The following is a 22,151-nucleotide window of genomic DNA, read 5'->3' as shown; positions in this document are numbered from 1 at the left end:
TATCTAAAAGTAGTTTTATTGGTTGACCGACACTTATTTAATGGCTCATGACTCCACAGCATTTCTATGAAGTAGGCTACCTGCACTTTGAAGCGTTTTAGTCAGAGTATTAATTCATTTTCTTTTAATTTGAAAATTTGGTCACACACTGTCACTATGCGAAAAACACATTTGAAGTTCAGTGTCGCTACATTAATTAAAGATGAGGCAGAAAATCTTCAAGCAGTTCCCTTTACTATTAAATGTTAATTTAAGAATGTGTCACTATTTGCCATCCAACTTCAGCACATTGTGGTAGGCTAAGATTCAAGTAGCCTAATTGAAATGTGAACTTTGTCCAGATTACCAGGGCAACAGTCCCAAACACAGAGACCATTTAAACACTATAGGTTATCTAAACAAATATAAAATGATATAAATGGTCACTAGCCTATGTCACTTTGACAAATTTAAGAGGGATTTTTTGCTCTAAATTTGAAACATTTCCAAAAACTTGTGAGTTGACTCTATTTGCAATTTGCTGTAGGCTAATTGTTTAACCTACTTTTTTTGTTTAACTTCATGAGTGCTATCCTATTATGCATATTTACCGCAGTCTTGTAGGCTAAGTGTAAATAACATGTAGCCTAGCTTAGAGTAGGCTATGAATTCTATGAATAGCGCATGATTTGAAAAGGACGATATGTTTTTAAAAAAAACGTTAAAACATTTAATTCATATAGCCTAGGCTAATTGTTTACGCAATGCTACTACACTTAGCCTATTTTGGACATCCGCATCAATCACAATTCATAACCAGAGATGTTCCCTAGGCTTGTAGAGGACTAGAAGGGCTTTGTCATAATCTATCCGAGTGTCGACTGATATTGAGTGTTTATTATTAGGGAAATACTAAGAAGAGCACTGTCTGTCTGTCTGTTAGTGTCTTTTTATTCTGAGATAAGATGATGATTGCTGGAGGACTAGGTTTTTACTGTCGGTGGTGGCTGTGTAGGTGTTATCAGACCTGTTTGTTATAAAGAATGAACGCTTGTAAAAAAGAAAAAAAAAGAAAAGGGAAAGAAAAATCTGTTGTAACCCCACATAAAGCTCTGTTAGCTGACATGATGGTAAACTCAGAAACGACGGCAGCGGCCTCATGGAGACAGTTGCCTCGGAGACCGACGTACGTCATCCTGTAGCGGTTGCCATGGTCCGCCTTGACGTCAAAGCCCCTCGCTTGATGCTTAGGAAACCCCCTGGCGCGGTCGTCATGGATACTGGCGGGGGGAGGGGTGGGGTTTAGAGGAAGCGGAAGTGTCAGAGCAGGCGGAAGTGGTACTGCCCTGAATACCCTGAGCAGCGAGCGGAGGACGGCTTGATAAACTCCCATCGTTCAGAGAATAAAATCGGGATTCCAAGTACACTCAAAATGTGAGTTCACTTGCATATCAGTCGATTATTGTCATGAGTACGGGATAAAGGGAGTCTTTCGGGGGGAATAGTTACCCCTGCGGTGGCCCCATTCGCTGCATCTGCGGCGGAAGGTGCCTATTGTGGTTTGGGGCTGGGTGCGAGGATTTAGGCCGAGACTTGTGGCCAAATCGCGAGAAATAACCCTAAAATTGGCCCACATAAGCGCGTATCTACCCTTTGTGTTGTCGAATATGCTACATATCATTGGTTTTCGTTTTTGATGTCCAGGCTCCGCTCCGTGCCATGCGTGGTGGTGCGCGGTGCCAGTGAAGGGAGGGAGAAGAAGTATTCAAGTTTGGCCATTTTGACAGCTTAGCAGCAGCAGCAGCAGCGGCAGCAGCGGCAGCCGTGCCCCGGCCGTCGTGAGAACAACCGAAGCATTTTAGCCGCAAGTGCTAATTACATTGCATATAATGTAAAGCAAGCACCGAGCCTAGCACGTATTAACACAAACAACCGACCTATCCGACCTCATTATTCGCACTAAAGCGAAATTGTCGATGTCTTAAGCCGAGGTCCGTCATGGCGTAGTGTAACGATATGGAAGCTAACACACCCTCCCTTCCCCGTTACCCGGGAGTTTGCCCGTTACAACGCGATTCCGTTCTTATAAACGTTGCTTTTCGACATCTAACGACCGGGGGGTGGTGGGGGGGGGAGGGGGGGGGGCAAACATGCGAAACGGAACATACGGTGTATTTTTTTTTTTTTTTACCACTGTAGCCACCCGAGCTAAATGGCTCGGTGTCGGCACGTATATCGTGTCGCCAATCAGACTGAACTGGGTCAGATCCTGTTAGCAGCTAAGCTAACCGTTAAAGTCATCGGCCGTGCCGTGACGTTCGGCTAGCATGCTAGCTAGCAGGCGGTAATCTATCTCTCCATCTTAAAATTCCGCAGGGGAATGCGACAAGGAGGGCGTAGCTGTTAGCAGGCCGACCGACCGCTACAACGGGGGCGTTAATAATTGTTGGACGTTCATTTAAATCGTTTAGATGTTTTTTAACGTCATTTAACGTTTATCGGGCTTCTATTTAAAGATTATATTTCCCCCCTTTTGTCGTCGGTGCGCAATAGCCATGATTTAACCTTAATGGTGTGTTAAGAGGTTGGATAACAGCGTTGCTAATAATGTTGAGAGATGAGGAGGTGCGGTGCCTCGCCAGATGAGTGGAGGCGACCGAGGAGGCCAAGCTGGAGCAGTATTTTATTTACCGATGTGCGGATCACTGCTGCGGTTAACTAACGCTTCATTAATGCGCTTGTAACAGCGGCAGGCGACATTTCACCCGCTGCTAAATGCTAACTCAAGGATGCTAAAAGTTGCCTAGCGGACATGGACACGCTTACATACATACAGCCCGATGATTCACTTTCTGTTTAGCCATTGTTAAAGCCTTACGTTTCCCTGGTATTAAAACTGTACTCGGCTTGCTGGGAGACTGGGAGATTGTAACACTGCAAAGAGATGTGAGTGGAGAGAGCACCGCCCACGCAGAAACACGGCAATATAATGTATTTTTTGCATAGAAATGTAATTAATTACATTCATTAACTTAATTTATCTTATCTATCTATCTTTAATGTTTATCTATCTACATACACACACTCAAAATAAGATCATAGTATGGTCTCAGTATTCTGAGTACTATAATCCATAACATTACTGTTACCCCTTTGCCATTAAATCATTATCTTTACTCCCAACCGGCACTAATGCATGCGTATGTCTCCCTTTAAAGAAATTAATGCACCAGTTGTAGTACACAAATCAATCAACCCCTGAAATGTGGCAGGGCTCCAATTATTAGATATTTTCTTGGTCAAATTATACATTTTGTAGCATAAAATGACAATCAGTTCTGATTTGATAAGAATTTGATGTATTCCGATTGTTTTACCCAGGCCAGATATTTTATATACCACCATTATTCTGATGGTAATAATGATGATGGTGGTCGTAAGCACAATAATTTTATTTATGCCGCCTATTTCAAAACGCAACGATAAATTAAGGCTTTACAGTCCAAACAAAGCTTCAAAGCAATGAAATTAATCATAAACAAGATACATGAAGCATGGAAAATAATCAAGGCAATTGAGCATGGCAAATGATCAAGGTCATGCTTTTTTTTTCCGGAAGTGACCTCAATTATTAACAGTGTGTTCAATCAATTACTCCACAAATTTTTTAAGTTTAAAATGTACGTCATTTGGATGTTTAAAGTAATATTTAGCTCATTTTAATTGTTTATTTTAGGGTTGTAAAGTCTATGAATTAAACTTAGGTGAACTCCATGACCTGAGTTTGACACAGAATAACTTCAATAACTCTCCATCTTCAGTAGTTTTTAATAATAGATTGAAAGCTACTTGTATCCAGCAACATGAAGATACAGATGCATCTTGCATAAATTTGAGACAAGATAACTGAGCAGAAGCGCAGGTAGAGGACAGCGTATCAGGGCTGCAATAATAAATCCATTAACAGTTAATTGATGTGCAACCAAGTTTAGACAATGAAATGATAATTTAAATAGCAAACATTTGATGAACTAAACATCTCAAATGTGAGAATATGTTTGTTTTTTTCTTGTCTTAGCACATGTCAGTGTGAAAAATGATATATTTGAGAACATCACAGTGAGATTCAGGAAATTCTTTTGGACATTTTTGGAGATGAAACTCCGAAGCCTGGTGCTGGCAGGTCACGCTGTGATGATGCTGCCTTTGAGCAGAGAGAAAGAGAGCCATCAATGCAATAAAACAGCATTCCTTGACTAAAACATGGATTTAGGAGATTTATTTTTCAACAAGAAAACGACTCAAACTAAAATACAAAGCCACACAGGAATGGCTTAAAAACCAGTATTGATGTCCTGGGTTAGTTACGTCAACCTGACTCGAATAATCGGTCAGTGACACTGTTCAAATCAATACACTCAACCAATATCCTACATGAAATATATTTAAGGTAAGATTGATTGTGAAAGTGAAGACAACTAAGTGTGAAGAATGATGTAAAAAAGAAGATGGATTCAAATCACACCTTTAAGTAAGGATTTAAGAAATAATCTGAGAGCAGAAACAGAATATTGGATTGTGATTAAGATTGTGGATTCTAATCAGTATGATCTTTTGGCCCATTGCCCACCTCCTAAGAGCAATAATAATACTACTATCCTGATAATACTGTCCTGATTTAAAATGCTGATAAAAATGTATTCAGGAGACAAATGGCCAAAGGTACTTTTAACCTGAGGGGATCAAATACTTAAACAATCAGCTGTTTTGTCTCATAAATTATATTTGGTTTGAATAAAAGGATCCAGGATGTAGAAAGCAGTTTTTAGGCTCTGCATTTATATTGTTTTTAATAAATGTTATGATATATTTTTCGTCTCTCACCAATTGATGGTATGAAAAAAAAAAAGCTGGGTGGCTGTTTTATTTTCCTGACATGGTGTGATCATTGATTTTCTCTTGACCAAGTAATACTTAAAGGGATACTTCACCCAAAATCGATAATTCACCAATTTTCTACTCAATGTCATGCCAAGTCATCAAAACGCTTTTGGACTTCCGGGGGCGGGGGGGGGTGGGGGGTCCGTCTGGCAATGGATTTTCATGTAATGGCGGCGGATAGTGCTCAATTTTGAATCGTCCAAAACACACACTATGAAACATCCAAATACCTCCATACTGCTCGTCCGTACTGACCCAAGTGTCCTGAAGCCGCCACATGAAAAAGTTGTTTGGGAAAAATTAATTTGATCTCTGTTTTTAGCCTCGTCGTAGTACCAGCTCCCAGTGGCTCTGTTGATGTTTGTGCTAATGCGCAAGATTTGCTGTGAGATGTTCTCACGTGTTTACATCATGCATCCAATGGTTCACAACGACGGATGAACATCTTTGGGGCGTAGTCGGGCGAAAAGGACTCTGCGGACGTACACGTTGTGTCCGCCACAAGTACGCGCGGACGTCCGCCGGACAATTTAAATGTGACACCGTACACTCGACTATGAAACCTTAAACGTCCGCGGACAGTGCGCGCGGATTTCGCACCGCTCACAGTACGCCCGACTCTATGGGGCCTTTAATGTATTTGCCCAGAACTTGGTATCTTCAGCGTTAAGCAACCATGATCATGTTCAGTGAAATACTTTGGTATCCAAATCCCCCTGGGGGAAAAAAAATTAATTTGGTTGAAAATCTACATTTAATTGATAAAGATGCAAACCGATCGAGAAATTATAATATTGATTTGTTACAACTTCTTATGCCCATTTTATGCAATGCTCATCCACTTCACTCTGCTTCCACGGGGAGGTCAAGGGTCAGGAAATCTCCAAGGGGACATGAAACACAATGTAATGGTGTTTGAGTTTCCTTCAGGTGGATGGGTGACTACCATGTGAAGCACCCGGAACTGAAACATACCAAACCTGTTAAGTGAGAAGATAGGATGGATATGAACAGTTTTCTATAGTGAATTTATTATCAAGGTATTGGTTGCCTGATTACATGTTTGTTAACTGTTCAGTTAAAAAAAAAAGGGTATTTACAAGTCATTAAGATTGATTGGATATGCCGATGTCAGTGCCTGAAGCTGGTCACAGCCAACTGTGGAGGGTTTACAGAGTGATATGTGGATATGTACTATGTGAGGATAAAGGAGCTGAGATGAGGCTGTGGCCTACTTAGACCTACAGATTCATCTGGAGAGAAGAAAGCCCTGGGGATGAAATAACTGGGAGCAGCCATTTCACTGGAACTGAAAGGGTTTTTAACATTTTATGAAGTGCTGTTATGTCTCTGCCAGTGTATTTGATGTGGTACTTTTTTGCATGGACAGCAACAGCAGGATTGGCCATATAGTGCACAAAATGCATAACACAGTTGTCCATGATTGACTGACGGAGTGATAGATTTGAGTCATCGCGTTGCATAATTAGTCAGCGGAAAGTCATGTGACTAAGTCCTAAAAGTTGCACCAATGCTTGGATGAGCATTGTGTCTACTATTGGCTGTTGCTCTTTCAAATTCACCATACAGTTTGGTGGTATTGTAGTATGGAGATTTATTTTGGTTTGCCCCAATTTGCAACTTCCTGGGATCATTTCAAATTAAAAGACATCAAACATTTCAGTGGGTAGAGACTTGGAGACCATTTTTTGCAGTACTGCAGGAAGTGTATTGGTTTCCTTTCCATTTTATTCTGTTGTTGCTTGCTCTTCAGATTGACTAGCACCTTTAGCTTAGCAGTTAATTAGCTTGTTTGGTGTGCCTTGTGTTTACTTATCCCTCTGCTTCCCTCAGTAGTGCCTATAATGTGAATTTAAAGAGTGACTGAGTGAGTGCCAATAACAATAGGCGTAGGTCTGATGCTAAAGTTCACATGGTCCAGTCATATAGACGGTTTGTTTGTAATGATATTAGGAACCATTCCGTTTATCAATTAGCTTTACCATGTTTCAGCTTTTAAGCAGTTAAACCCTTTTCGCATAGGACGTGGTGAGCGCAGGCTGCGCACAGCTTACCACTCATTGTGTATGTTGCGCGGCGCAGACACGCACCACTCTTGCACAGAGGTTGAGCGCAGCATTCTGTGACGACCTCCATGTGTCCAATAAGACGGACTTCCTCAGTTTCCTGGTAGAAACCGATCATCGTTGGGGCGGCGTTTAGCTGTGAAAAGGGCTTATGACTCAATTTGACTCATGTAAGGCTGCACAATTAATTGCAGTGTAACACGACTCACATTATGGCCTAATTCAATTTCAAACTTGCAGAAACTGCAGTTTTGTTTAATCAAGGTAATATGTTTCACAACATTGTTAAGCATGGTTAGGATTGTAAATGTTGCATTGCCACAGAGGCACCCTGGCCAACAACTCATATTTTCACACATTGTGAAGGGGCACGTCATTTGGTACAAGATTCAACCAAAATCATATAAATTTTACATTATGAAAGGAATAAACAACCTTTCTAACTTAAATTTCTTTTTTTTTTTCATCTGACCATGTAAGCACAATATGATGGTATTTATATATTGTTCTGCCCTAATGGATCCCTGACTCTTATTTCCCCCTTCACATTTGCTTTATGGGGACCCACAGATCTTACACACATACTTTTCACACTTGTTCTTCAGTTTTTGTCATTGCCTCTTCACTTTCCAGCATTGTCCTTTTTTTTTTTTGCCTTTCCCAGCTGGTGGATGAAATGTCCAAATGCTGATTTCTGTCTCCCGTTCTTCTCCTGTAGCTGAAAAGATGGATAAGAACGACCTCGTGCAGAAAGCCAAGCTGGCAGAGCAGGCCGAGCGCTATGACGACATGGCGGCTGCCATGAAGGCTGTGACGGAGCAGGGCCTGGAGCTCAGCAATGAGGAGCGCAACCTGCTCTCTGTCGCCTACAAGAACGTGGTAGGTATCTCCACAAACACCAACTGCGACAGGAATCATGATCGTTACAATGTAAATCATTCAGTTCCAAATTGGTATTTTTAGAATCTTTTGCTGGCATGTCATGTTGGGGCAAACTCTGAGGGAACAAATAAATTTGTCTTTTTTGCAGTTTTGCCCCTGTACAGATATCAGCAATGGCTGGTGAGAGGACTAATGGTGACCGGTCGGAATTAACAATAACACATAGCTCCAATATCAGACAAACTAAGTGCATGAAAAAGGAAATGATGCAAACGATCACAGATAGTGAGGTCAAGACGACTCTACGTCCATATATAATTGAATGTTTCAGCTTCAGTAACATTCTCTCTCTTACAAATATCCTTCGAGGGAATTGACCATCAACTTCACATGACTAAAAATGGACAGAAAATGTTTCCAAGGCAAACTTCTTGCTGTTAAGTGTTAGTGGTGTTGCAGGATGCACAGATTTAACAGCTACAGTGTTCACTTATGCACTTTGGACATAGGAACTCCCTATGCTGCAATTATTTTTGTTTTTTCCATGAAGACTTTATAGTTCTACTTTGAAGCACAAATTTTGTAAAAGCAGCCTCAGGTTTTCCAGCTCTGCTGCTCTATTTATCGTTGAGGTTTTACTTCATGTTTTTTTTTAGCTTGCCAGCATCAAGTACCAGTCAGTCCTTTTTTGTTGCATGTTTCAGTACTCACTGTAACCCAACCAGGAGAACAGTGAGTCACTGCTGTGGTATGTTTAGATGGGACATACAGTGGGAAAGAGCATAAGCTGTCTATGACTTGCACAATTGTGTCACATGATCTGGAAGCATTACGTGTTCTAAAGTTAGGATAGTTTGTTAGTATTTTGTTTATTCAGTTAATCTAATTCAGACTTAATCATGAATTATAATTTTCCTAAAATTCATAAAAATTTAAGATACGATCTCTCTCTCTTTTACAACAGTAGAGAAAAACTGGATTTCCAACTTCTCCATCCGTCGTGGTTTGTTGTACTGTAGCCCAGCATGCTAACATTAAGCGAAAAGTGAGCAGTTATGAATAAATTGAAAGGAAAACTTAATGTCTTGCCTGCAGCTTAATTTAAAAACCTATTATTACAGCCGCAGCCTCCAGCACCTACAGCTCAGATGATCCCTGGGGACCATTGTTTACTTCACTCAGCAAAACTCTATATGCATACCTCAGTATTTCTTTATCCCAAGTCACAATATTTCCCCTACAATTATTTATTTTTTGTCCTGGTGGCAGTCCCCTTTCAGTGGGCCAGGTCTTTTGGCTCAGTTCACCAACAACAGCCAGCTCTTTCGGCTCCCGAACGACTCTTAGTTTTTCAATTTTTCAATTTTTCGCCCCTTTTATTAGTGCTGTTTGTCTGGCATCACACGATTGGTTGTATGGCACACATGTCATTAACACAACATCCTGCCTTGGTTGGCATGAAAAAAAATCAAAAGAAAAGAAAACAAACTCTCGGACAGGAGATGGTCAGAAGATGATCACTTTATTAATTTGTGACCGAGACAGCACAAATTTGGAAAAAATCAAGCTGTTTTTGCAACTATTATGTGGATTTAAAGATTGTAATTTTGCACATTTTTTAAGATAGATGTTGTTTTGTTACAATGTTTTGTTATAATTAATAAAGGAACTGACACATTTCCCTGAAGTGTGTAAGTAAATAACACTGTCAAGAATCCATTTATCCATCAACTTGATCATATGTTGTGTATATGAAGTCAGCAGCAGGTTGACAGTGTATTTGTTGCCTTCAGGTGGGAGCCCGTCGTTCATCCTGGCGCGTCATCTCCAGTATTGAGCAGAAGACGGAGGGGAATGAGAAGAAACAGCAGATGGCCCGCGATTACCGTGTGAAGATTGAGTCTGAACTCCAAGAAATCTGCCACGACGTGCTGGTAAGGGGAGGGACGGGTAGAGGCAGGCATGGAGCAAGGCAGTGTGAAAATGGTGAGGCATGGGCAGGAGTAAATAAATGGGAGGAGTAGGACAGAAGCTATAAAGACGGAGCGATGAAGGAAGTCGGAGGAAAGAGCTGATCCCTCTTGGCTGAGGGAGGAAAAACAGTCACATGGCGTTTCTCATGGAGCCACTAATAATGTTGCTTGCAGCAGCACTGGCAGCTGTTGAAAGAGTTGTCAAACAAAGCTTTAATTTTCTTCTCAGTTTTTAGCATTGCTGCCCAACACAGGCATCTGGCTTCATGCTTCATTTTTTTATTTTTTTATTTTTTTATTTACCCGGTACAGAATCAAGAGATTCTTTGACTAAAGCGGCAACACAGGGAGTCATGAGAAAACACCTACAGTTGGTGTGAGCACAGAGGAGGTGGTGGGAGGGATGGGTACCTTCCACATTTAAACCAATACGGTACCAATACCGGGTCCCTGGAAACTGGTCCCCGTATGCCTACGCTACCTGGCCTGACCTGACCTGACCTGGGCCCAAACCGCGGTTGTTGAAGCCTGGATCAGTGAGGTTTGACTCACTAGCATTAATTCTCAACCTGAAGCCGTGACGAACCTGGCCAAAAACAAAGATGAAGGCCAAGGCCAGGTCCAACCAGACCTGAGTCATTTGTATATTGTATATTTAAGCAATATATCACTCCAGTCCGTGGTATATGTTCATTATACCACGGCTAAGGGGCGTTGTTCGGCCCGACGCGAAGCAGAGGGACGACAACCCCCTTAGAGTGGTATAATGAGCATATACCACGGACTGGAGTGATATATTGCTTTTATAAAACGGTTACGAATAAATGCAATATAAAAGAGGGATACACAATCAATTTCATGTAGTTTTATTCAACCAGAAATACATGTTATCCAATAAAATAGCCTCACTGTGAAAAAAATAGTCCCACCTCTCCAGACGTTAGCTCCAAATTAGCTCTGCATCTCGTCTTTTCCTCCGCTTTTTTTCAGGTTAATGTCACTGCTCAGTCCCCTCTACCATTGTTAACCCTCCCCGCAGGTGAAAGTTCACCTTAAACATGTGGATTCAACTACTTTAGTCTGTTTTTTAACATCGTAAAAACATCAGCTGTCTGTCCGTTGTCATGGATACATGACAACAACTTCCATTCATACCAGTCATACGTGCCTGAGGCGGAGTGATAGCCTACGCTGTGATAAGGTTTTAGAATAGTAGCCGTGGTATATGCTCAATATACCACGGCTAACAACCAATCAGATCGCCGGATTTCACCTTTCCGTTTTATAAATTGTATACACATTTTGTGTCCCCGTCAGCCAGACACTCCTCCAGTACACAAGGGTGCGTTCAGGTACCGAAATGTGGTACCATCTGATTTTAAGTGAATCAATATGTGGGAATTCTGCCGGTACCGAATTCGGTACTCATCCCGAGGTGGTGTGTGTGTGTGTAGATGTGATAAGGTGTGTGGAGACATTTTATAACTAAACAACTTTTATATTTGACCACAACAACCCTGATTGTGACAGAACATTTCTGGTCAGTTTCTCCAGTTAAGAACATCACTTAACATGAGTTAAGTTGCCGATTTAATCAGCGTCAAGAGACTAAAGTCTCGTGAAATGTCGCTGAGACAAACATCTCTAGCTGTTCAGCTTAGGCCTCATAAACAACCCCCCCGCTCTCTCAGGTCCCGAATAGGTTAGAACATAAATTGAATCAAGGTCAGAGCAGACTCAAGATTTTTCAACCCTGAGCAGACATCTAATAATATCTTCAAGGTCAAACTGGAAGCCTCTGCAGTGATGTGATGCGGTAGGAATGAAGGGAGGGAAGGACAGCTGTCTTCAGGCAGTGGGAAGCTGGGAAGGGGAAAATATGTCAGATCTTGCATGTGTGTGTGTGTGTGTATATGTAAAATATTATATGTGTGTGTTTATGGTTGAATTTGTTCACATGCCACTGCCATATATTATTATAATAGTCAGCAGATCGAGCCTCTGTGTGGTTGAACGATCTGAATGTGTAACCACCGGAGAGACAAAGCTGGTCTCAGTGAGGAGATGCTCTGTGGTAACACTGGTCCTTATCAGATGATCTGGGTAAAAGCCACTTAGCTATCAGATGAGGATAGGAGAGGACAAAGTGACACATGCTGTAAGTTAGTGATGCCCCACCACCCAGCAAATGTTATAAATTCATATAAATGGGCTGAATAATGCTTGTGTGTCATGTCTCAAAGTGACATTTATCTGTAGAAATTTATATTTGCAACAACACAGAAAAAAATACCCCTGCTATTCAAATTACTTGTGCCGAACTGGATATGACAATGACACATGTGTTGTTAACGGCCTCACTAGGGGAGATGTTCGTTAGGAATAACCACTTTGCTCTGCCAGCAGTTGGAGAAGCAAGCTACAAATTGTTCCTGTTCTTAAGACGTTGCAGCATTGCTAACCTTTTCTTTAAGGAATGCAATGCATGATATGAATAATTTCAACCTATTCTGATGACCGATAATTAACTGCTTCTTATGGTTGATAGATACGGGCCACAGTGGAAACACCCATAGAGAGGAGAAGCAGTGCAGGCAGAGGTCAGGCTAGGCTAACAGGCTAGGTAGCTGAGCTAGCTTTCATCTCCTGCTCCTCTCTGGAAGCAGCACAAGCTTTAGTGTAACAGACTGACTCTTGTCATGTTTCTGTGGAAAAACATCACAGACACAGAGACAAGAAGAATGGCAGGATGGTTTTTTTGTTGTTTTTTTTGTATTTTCCTGCCTGTTTCACAATGCATGATTGATATTTGGAAATGAATCAATATGCATTCAATCTCAATGTCAACTTTGACCATTTGATCTGTTTTTATAAGCTCTACATGACATGCAGTTTAGTGATCAGGTTGTAAACTGTTTTCAACTGGATGTGATGAACCACAGATATTCTGATTCATCGGTTTCAAGGAGGGAAACTGACGTAGTGGCCACACTGACGTCCATATGACAAGATGTCAGGTGGATCTTGGGATTAATAAAGTGATATTACCTTATTAAAACGAATAACAAGATGGGGCAGGGTTTAGCTCACTTGGTAGAGCTGCTGCCCCATGTCGAGGCACTATTTCCTGTCTCTCTCTCTCCATTGTGCTATCAATTAAAGGCAATAAAAAGCCCCAAAAATATAGGCTAAAAAAAAAAGAGGAACAAGAATCATTTGAATCTCCCCCCACTCTTTGTCTGAGTGATTGTAAAGCCTTTCGGTGGTCTTTTCTGTTTCAGAATCTGCTCGACAAATTCCTCATTCCCAATGCATCTCAGGCGGAGAGCAAGGTGTTCTACCTCAAAATGAAAGGAGACTACTTCAGATACCTGTCAGAGGTGGCCTCTGGGGACTCAAAGAAGGGTAAGTATCTGGGATTCAGTCGTGAAATACAACTCTATTTTCTCATTGATCTTTCATTCTGTGACTTTTTCTACTTGATCCCGATTTAAGAACATGCTGATCTTATCAGTGTTAATCATAATTTAGTATGAGCCCTGGAGCTTAATGGGATTCAATCTGATGTTTGATTCAGGGCCTTGATCACAGTCAACAAGATGATTCTTTCAGGGTCCCTACACAAGTATGGAAAGTATGGAATAATATGGAATTTGATTTTATACATTTCCAGGTCTTGAAAAGTATGGAAAATGGAAACTATTGTATGGAAATATATTTATCTTAATACTTATTCAGTCTTATTCACATTTTGTATGCGCTATTGTAGGCTACCTAGCTACAATCTCCTGGAAATTATTTGGTTACATAATGGCATACAAATTCGGAATAATGAAAACAAATTAATTGCATAATTTATTAGCATGAAACACATCTATTGGCTCAAATGTCACAAATTATTTGAATTTTTTTACTGAGACACTGCAAAAACTCAAAATCTTTCCAAGAATAGTTGTCTTATTTCTTGTCAAAATGTCTAATTTCTAGTCAAAACTAATCTCTTTCCACTTAAAATAAGACTCATCACCTAAAAATTAACTTGTTTTTAGATCATTTGCACTTGTTTCAAACAAATTTTCACTTAAAATAAGTAGAAAAATCTGCCAGTGAAAGCAAGATTTTTGTGCTTGTAATAAGAAAGAAAAAACTTGCTCCACTATCAGATTTTTCTACTTATTTCAAGTGAAAATCTGCTTGAAAGAAGTAAAACAAGCTACTTTTTATGTGATGAGTCTTATTTTAAGTAGAATGAGATTTGTTTTGACTAGAAATGACATTTTGACTAGAAATAAGACAAATATTCTTGGTAAGATTTTGAGTTTTTTTGCAGTGGAAGTCTGGAAATTAGGGTCTGGAAAAAGTATGGAATTTGGAAATTTAAAATGTGTAGGAACCCTGAGTCAGACTACAGATCCTCTGGTCAAAGAGAAAACTGTTTGTTTAGTACTGTCTGGTCTTTTATTTTGAAACATTATATAAGATAAGTATCCTACCGCCATGAGCAGTTTCAAAGGTTTATCTGGAGTTTAATAAACATGCTCTCAAGTTGGATGGCAGATATTAGTGGGCTGTGATGAAGTTTGGTTTAACAGCAAACAAAAGGAACCTCTTTTTTTTTTTTAACCCTAATAACAGACCTCAGATCAGATCACGATCTCTGGTAAAGAATAATCTGCCTCATCTTAATCTGACGTAGCATCATTAGGACACTGAGAAGGTTCAATTATGACTGACAGTGGAAGGCTGTGATTGTGTTCTCTCATTTATATTCATTCGTTTGACTTTGATCATCGTAAATATCGTCCCCTGGCATAAACCAAGTCATGTTATCTGATCTGCCTCTTGGCTCGGAGGAAATCAGGAGAATAGATTTCTAATTTGTTCCAAAACTGGCACGACATGTGGTTGATGACAGGACTGACCAGGGTCACTGAGACTGATGTCGAGGATCCGAGTGCAGCAGAGTAAGTGACTGGTGATTGATTGTGTCGTGCAGATACAGTGGAGAACTCTCAGCAGGCCTACCAGAACGCTTTCGACATCAGCAAGAAGGACATGCAGCCAACACACCCCATCCGGCTGGGCCTGGCACTCAACTTCTCTGTCTTCTACTATGAAATCCTCAACTCCCCTGAGCAGGCCTGCTCCCTGGCCAAGCAGGTGGGTACATCACACTGTTCATGGATCTGGTACAGACAGAGCAGACGCAATAACACGAAAAACACCCCAAGTTTCTATTTAAGTGCGGTATGCTGCAGCAGTATTAGGCTGTCTCTACACTGCATGGTTCAAGTGGCCCAATTCCCATTTTTTCCTCTCAAGTGGCACAGATCGGATCTGTAACGTGAACACAGGGACAAATACGCATGGAATCGGATGTCCCCCGTTATATGTGGAAATAAATCAGATACAAATATTGGATATCTGCCAATACGTCTGCAGTCTAAACAGACAGATCTGATCTTTCCTGGCAGTGTGCGTTGTACGTCATTAATGACAATATTAATTCCCGTGCCCACACGTTTCGCTGAACCTCTGTAGCCTGTGATTGACACGCAGGACTGACCTGAACTACCATTTTTCCTCACTAGTTCTTGTTTTCATATAACATTCATTTATATGTGGACCAAGGGCAAGCGAGCGAGGGAGTGTGAAAGAGAGCACGCGCAAGAGAAACACCAGATTTCACGTTTGCCAACCGGCAAAAACTGAAACGAGCCGATTAGAAATCAAGAGAGGAAAAACAATGTACACAGATGTGTCCAAGAGGCTTTGTCCCGTCCTCACTGAGCGACGGAGGATCGGACGGTGACACAACTGTTCATCTCACAACAGGTCCACTCCACGCAGACACTTCACTAACTTTATTTTGTAGGGACAGACTAGGTGTTCACTGAGCACCAGACTCGCCTTTGTTTATGACTATTATGGAATCATAACGTGACCTAATCAATCTTCCGTCTTTAGAAAAAACCACTACCGTATTTCCTATTCAGTGGGTTTGTTTCATGCAACCACAGCAGGTGTAAATACAGCTATCAGATATGGGTCACTTCTGATAGAACATGTAAATGGACAGTAAGAGATCGCCCATCTATGTTTAAACTAATTTTGTTATTACAGTCTGATAAAACAAAAGTTATTTATAAGCTAGGTGCCTTTCTGAAACATGTTCTTCCTCTGTTTAAGTGATAGTTTTTGCTCTGTCCTGGTCAGAGATGTATGTACAAAGCATGTACAGCCTCCACTGCCTCTTGCTATGTCTGATTATTTGTATTGTTTTATTGTTTGTGCTCCAAACCACTTGAGTGGTCGTGAGAAATAAAGTAAAGTAAAGAAATCGGATATAGGCAAGAAGTCAGAATTGGGCATCAAGCCTGTAGTGTGGTTGAGCTACGTTTTGAATGAAGGCATTTTGCCCACAGTGGAGGGGGCAACCTCATAGCTGAATAGCAGGGGAGGTGGATTTTTTATAGTGATGTGCAGATCGATACTGAAATATCGATACTTCCGATACCAGGTCTGTGTGCTCTAGAATCGATACTCAAATGAAAATATCGATACTTTTGATACTTCAGTCATTAGTAGTTATGCATATCATTAACAGGACACAGTGGAAAGTAACTAAACTATTCAGATCTTGTCTAAATGACACGCGGTTGGTAGGAACTACTTTTTCTTCCGCCTGCTCACAAAGTCAGTCTGTGTAGAGTCGATGGCGGAGCGGAAAGGAGTCAGGTGTGGAGCTATTTCAGTCAAGACGAAGTCTGTAATATCTATGGGAAAATTATAAATAATATTATAAATGAATGAATTAAAAAAATATATATGTTTGTTTATCATATTCTTATTTAATTTATGGTTTTATTATTTTACTTATGTTCTTTTTTTAGTGTTTGAAACACTATTTTCAGCTATATTCTAAACGAGGCCACTACCTCAATATAGTTCAGAGTTTAAAATAAATACGTTACTCTGAAGTCTTGTATCCTTAGGAAGCTATGACTTAAAATTACAGTACTTTTTTTTATTTTATTAGATTTACCAGGCACATTAGGTGTAGAAAGTATCGGTATCAGATCGGTATCGCCGATACCAGCCTGAATTTTACTCAGTATCGGATCGGAAAGGAAATTTGTGGTATCGAACATCACTAATTTTTTAAGTAATAAGTGATGTGGGTCAATGAGGATCGCCTGCTGCTGTTTCACGTGACCTCCTTCTCTCCCGCAGGCTTTCGACGAGGCGATCGCTGAGCTCGACACCTTAAACGAAGACTCGTACAAAGACAGCACGCTGATCATGCAGCTACTAAGGGACAACCTCACTGTGAGTAAACCCTCAGTCACTCACTCACTCACTCATAACACGAGTCGTGGGTTCACTGTCGGGTAACTTGATCGGTTAATGATCTGCGGATAGAAACCACAGTGAACGCAGCAGGAGTTCATCAGTTTGGTTTGTTCTTTTCCTCTGCACAGATCAGATCTGATCAATCACTGAAACACATTTGGGTTTTAATGTTTCATATCACTACAACGAACATCTATGAACAAGCATGAAGGTTCTCACGCTTGGCTGCCAACAAATTTGCAAGTCATCCCATAAAAACCAATGCAAAAATGACATGACAGTCAGGTCTCTAGATGATGATCTGAGAACAAGGCCTTTCCTGCTTTTGCTTTTCTCATTTCTAGATGAAAATGTTGTTAGTAGTACTAGGCCTACCCTGTAACTTCTCGCACAATCCTCAGTCAGTTGATTTACTACCACCACAACCACTTCTTTATTCTACTCAACTGGAAGAATCACAAGTCCTCTGTAGGGATAGATATCAAGATTTTAACTTGCTACTATTTTTATCAATATTGATAAAGCACTTTAACAGTTCTATAATTGGTGCATTTTGTTAAATGCAAGAGAAAATAAACAAATAAACACAATTTAGATGGCTTTTTTTTTTCTTACATCCATTCAATTAATGTTCTTTAGTGGAAAAGGAGTCAATCTTAGGTTAACCCATGTTTTAAAAAACAAAACAAAAGACACACCTGGTAATTTCAGTGGAAAAGAGGTTGATGATTCAGTGTAAGACTTTGACTTTGTATTTCTACCTGGCAGCTGTTGCTTTTTAGAGATTGAATCACATCTCCATATCTATATTGGTTATCATTTGGAGCTGATTACGTATCATTATCAGTGTTGTGCATAAAACAAACTGTATTTAAGGGGGTGGAAGAGTGAAAAGATCTGTGTTACTAATGGGTATCAGCCGTAGGTTGAGCCACATTGAGGAAAAACATTATGCAACAATAGTGGAGGAGTCGTCTCATGATGATGAAGAGCGTTTAGTAAGAAACTAGTTCGTCAGTCAACAGCTCAATTTCAGTACTTTGTTGTTTATTATTTCATTATTATTTACATTTAAAAAAACTAATAATAATTTAGTGTTGCCAGGTGTGTAAGAGTTGCCTAGCAGCAGAGGTCATTGCCTCTGAGCAGAGCCTGTTGGCCCTGATTAAGGGAAAATACTGGATGTAACAATTTAGATTTCTTATTTACACAGGGTATCCGCGGGGTCTTGAAAAGTATTAAAAGGTGATAAATCAATTTTGGGAAAATTAAGACCCTTAAAAAGTATTTTCATGACTTTATAAAGTCTTACATTTTGAAGGTATTTTTTCTGAATTAGCTGTCCAAGAGTTTGAGTCCTAAAAAACATTGCGGAAGTGTGTGAATTTATTTGGTTTATTAAAAAACAAAGATGAACTGGTTCATGAAAAAGAAAAGAAGATTGTTGTTTTTGTTTTTTTGAGAGTTGAGCAATGTTTTTTTTGATAAACTTTGCTTTGATTTATTATCCTGCAGCCTTTTTTAAATTATGTTGTATCATAGTGGTCTATAGTCTTTATCACAAAAACTAAAACTGTTCAGTTATAAGTGTCACTGATGTAAATGGTTACAGCTTGATGTGGCGGTGAGGTGTTAAAAAATGTTGAGAAGGTCTTGAAAAAGTCTTAAAAGGGTATTGAAATTAACTTCAAGATTCCTGTATATACCCTGTTATATTCATTGATCTTACTTTATAACTTTGTAACCTTCCTACCCGTTGTGTGATTTATGTATGAGATGAACATGAATAAGAGAGAAAGAAACAGGACAGTGTGTGTGTATGTGTGTGTAGATGGTGACAATGCATCAAAGTGTCGGTCAAGGCATCGGTTAATAATTGAATCCAAGGCAGCGTTATTGTGTTGAAATGACTGACAGCTCTCTCTTCTCTCTTCTCTCTACCTCCAGCTTTGGACATCAGAAAACCAGGGAGACGAGGGTGAGACCGGCGATGGAGAGAACTAGAGCGCACTTCACTGTTGACCCATCCCCACTCTCTTCCTCTTCCTTTTATCTCTCTTCCTCTTTCTTCTCTTCTTCCTCTCTTCGTACATAAACAGCCCATTCATTCCCTCGAGCCACTTGTTCCAGCCTCCGACTTCCCTTCTGTATAACCAACAGCATGAATAGCACCTGACCCTCACAATGAATTTTAAAACAGGAGGAGGGGGGGGGAGGGGGGATGGGGGGGCGGGGGGGCACAGCAGAAAATACTCCATCATTCATCCCTCCTTTCCCTCGATCATGGCACTCCACGGCTGAGACCAGCGGCCTCGCAGCAGCAGCAGGGTGGATTTTATTCAGACCACCAGATGAATCCATGTTTTTAGATGCAAATCCCCCTGTTTTTATCCTCCTCCTCCTCTAATCTCTCCTCCGTTTCCCTCCTTCCTGACATCTCAGTGCATCCTGTCCTCCTCCTCCTCCTTCCTCCTCCTCCTCCTCTCTAGTGAATTAATGCATTTCTATAGTTGTCCATCCATCCCTTCTCTTTTGGCTTTTCTTAGTGTGACCGGCTTCACGGCCGGTTTTATTCCACTTTAAACAAAACAAGAAAAGGTGATTAAACTGTCCATTTATTTTCAACAAACACTGTGATGCTTAGTTTTTCCTCCATCGGCTGGTAGGGGGCGTGTCTGAGCAGCAGTGCCTTTCTGCTGAGGCTTATACAGAAGGGTCCAACAAGGCTGCATATTATTATTATTATTATTATTAATTATTGTGACACTGACGAACCTAAAAACAAAGTGTTTCACCTGCTGCTGTTCAGTTTCTGAAAGGAGCCCACGTTTTATTCACAACGAACAAACGACAAACATTCCACCTTCGTGTTTGAGAGCCAAGACTCAGACAGGACCTGGATCCACCTCAGACCATCAGAGCTGAACTTAACCCCTTCACCTCTGTGTACATTCATCCGCCATTTCCTGTTCCTCTTCTTTTTTTTTTTTTTTTTTTAAACGTGTGTAAAAGAATTAAAACTCCTCCTTTCCATATTTTTTGAAAACTGTAAAATTGTAAAACATTTTTAGAGCTTAACTGTAAATCCATCTTAAAGGAAAAATGAAAACGGTTTGTCGATGTTGTTCGGCTCCTGGCGTATACGCTTCGGCTTTTTAGTACTCTTCCTCTTCGCCCCCCCCTCTCTGCCCGTTCACTGCTTGCTTGTACCGACGCGTCGAGAGAAGTCCTGAGTTTGCACTCGCTGCTGAACGCACGCCAGCATTTATCACCAAGTGAATCTACCACAGGCTTCATGTGGGGAGAGCTGCACTCTGTCGAGCATGAAACAGGTGAAACAGTGGTGACATGGTCTCAGACATCTGGAGTTTGAGTTGAGAAAGCATAAAGGGTTAGTTAGTTAGTTAGTTAGTTAGATTGGAGAAATAATTAGCGATTGATTAGTGATTTCGAGCGTGTTGAAGGAGCCAAAAAATCCCAGCAGCCGATCAGCCAATCATCTGTTTGTGGAAGTGAGATCACGGTTTCTGTTTTCAGGCCGGAGAGGAAACAGTCAGCAGCTCTTGGTACATTTAGCTCACCGTTTTTTCCCAGACGACAAAATATCCTGAACCTGATCCCAGACCCATCTCTCCAGTCCTGAACTCTGAGAAGCGTTTTTTAATTACGAGTCAGCCAACGGTCGAAGCTCTTCTTCTCAGTGTCACAATAACCTTGTCATGAACCATCTCGACATTCCACTCTGTAGGTGTAGAGAAAGTCATGTCTCTGTTTTTTTTTCTTTTGCCGGGGACAAATGTTTTCATGCACTGACGTTACAAAGGTTAAAAAAGAGAGAAAAAAAAACAAAAAAAAGCAAAGTTTCCTCCCTGCCACTCTTTTCTCGTTAGCTGAACAGACGAAAGTTTATCAGTTATCTCTGCTCTCTAAGGAAAAAAATGATCCCATGCAGTAGTGAATGTGGCACCGAGCCTGTCTGTATATCTGGTATCTCAAATCATTTTGTTTTTACTGACCAGTATTCTGCTTAAAATAAAAAAGGAAAAAAAAAAAAACTACCCAAAAAAAACCAACAAAAAAAAAAAAAGTTTTGCTTCTGTGACGGTTTTATTGCTTAGCGCATGTGGTTGTGAAAACTTTAGACTTTAGCTTTGGGACCCCGATTAAAAAAGAGAAAATGACAAAAAAAGGAAAAAAAAAAACAACCCTCGTCACCTCCCTCCCCCCCACCACACATTGACGTAATACTAGATTTGTGTATGTCTTTAAAAAAAAATTCCAACTCTAGTTTCACTTTACATGTCATAAACAGGACAAAATGTAAAAGACAATTTAAAATGAAATAAAGGTTTTATCAGTTCTGAACCAGCCCTGTTCTGTTTCTGTTTCACACTGAGCTCTGTGGGTGAACGTGGACGCGGAAGAGGACCGACGGGAGAACACACAACGTGACGGGTGTTGGGAAGACGGGTTGAACTTCCCCCGTAGTTCATGGGCAAGTTTAGTTCTACAGTTAAGACGAATGCAAATGTTCATCAGGCGAGAGGAAAGATTAGCATCCCTCTGCATTTCCATACAGAGAATTGAACTGTTGCTTTGAAAGAAGAGTCAGATTCAGGCCGTCTACATCCATCTGTTGCATAAAGTGCTTCTACAATGAATTCTGGGCAAATTGAGAAAAAGAAAAGCTCTGTTTATTTCACCAGCAAATGGTTTTACTACTCTAATTCAGTAGTGACAAGCAAATGTCACTTAACCCTCTATGGCACGGGTTCTCAACTAGTCTCACTCTGGGACCCACATTTTCCCATGGTCATTAAGTCGTGACCCACTTTTATAGAATTCAAACCAAGATTTATTTATTTTTTAAGCCTTTAAAAACTCATTTTGCTCTTTATTGAGCAAAGTGCATTTCAGAGCACATGAATAAAACTGA

At 40.5% G+C, this 22,151-nt stretch overlaps 1 protein-coding gene across 2 annotated transcripts; it reads left to right on the top strand.

Annotated features, from left to right (window-relative positions):
• Positions 1-1,301: 1,301 nt before the first annotated feature.
• On the top strand, positions 1,302-21,580 carry ywhaba (tyrosine 3-monooxygenase/tryptophan 5-monooxygenase activation protein, beta polypeptide a). 2 transcript variants are annotated; one of them, XR_015035847.1, is made up of 8 exons: positions 1,302-1,413; positions 7,726-7,886; positions 9,683-9,823; positions 13,144-13,267; positions 14,859-15,022; positions 17,096-17,191; positions 19,163-20,618; positions 20,649-21,580. XR_015035847.1 is itself a non-coding variant. In XM_085776707.1 (7 exons), exons 2-7 carry the CDS (start codon positions 7,734-7,736, stop codon positions 19,217-19,219), a joined length of 735 nt encoding a protein of 244 aa, XP_085632833.1. In that variant the 5' UTR covers positions 1,302-1,413; positions 7,726-7,733; the 3' UTR covers positions 19,220-21,580. The 2 variants fall into 2 exon arrangements, 1 of the variants encoding a protein (XP_085632833.1); XM_085776707.1 differs by having other exon boundaries at positions 19,163-21,580.
• Positions 21,581-22,151: the final 571 nt, after the last annotated feature.

This window comes from Trachurus japonicus, chromosome 5 (genome assembly GCF_045865225.1).
Source record: "Trachurus japonicus isolate A0001 chromosome 5, Traja_1.0".
NCBI lineage: Eukaryota > Metazoa > Chordata > Actinopteri > Carangiformes > Carangidae > Trachurus > Trachurus japonicus.
The sequence above is the reverse complement of the archived record's forward strand: the minus strand, read 5'-3'. Positions and strand labels throughout refer to the sequence as shown.

Bases quoted from the DNA above. Each gene is read 5' to 3' on its own strand.
- ywhaba (XM_085776707.1), top strand. From the start codon at position 7,734: ATGGATAAGAACGACCTCGTGCAGAAAGCCAAGCTGGCAGAGCAGGCC. The intron at 9,824-13,143 runs GTAAGGGGAGGG...TTTCTGTTTCAG, and splicing joins AAATCTGCCACGACGTGCTG to AATCTGCTCGACAAATTCCT. The intron at 17,192-19,162 runs GTGAGTAAACCC...CTCTACCTCCAG, and splicing joins TACTAAGGGACAACCTCACT to CTTTGGACATCAGAAAACCA.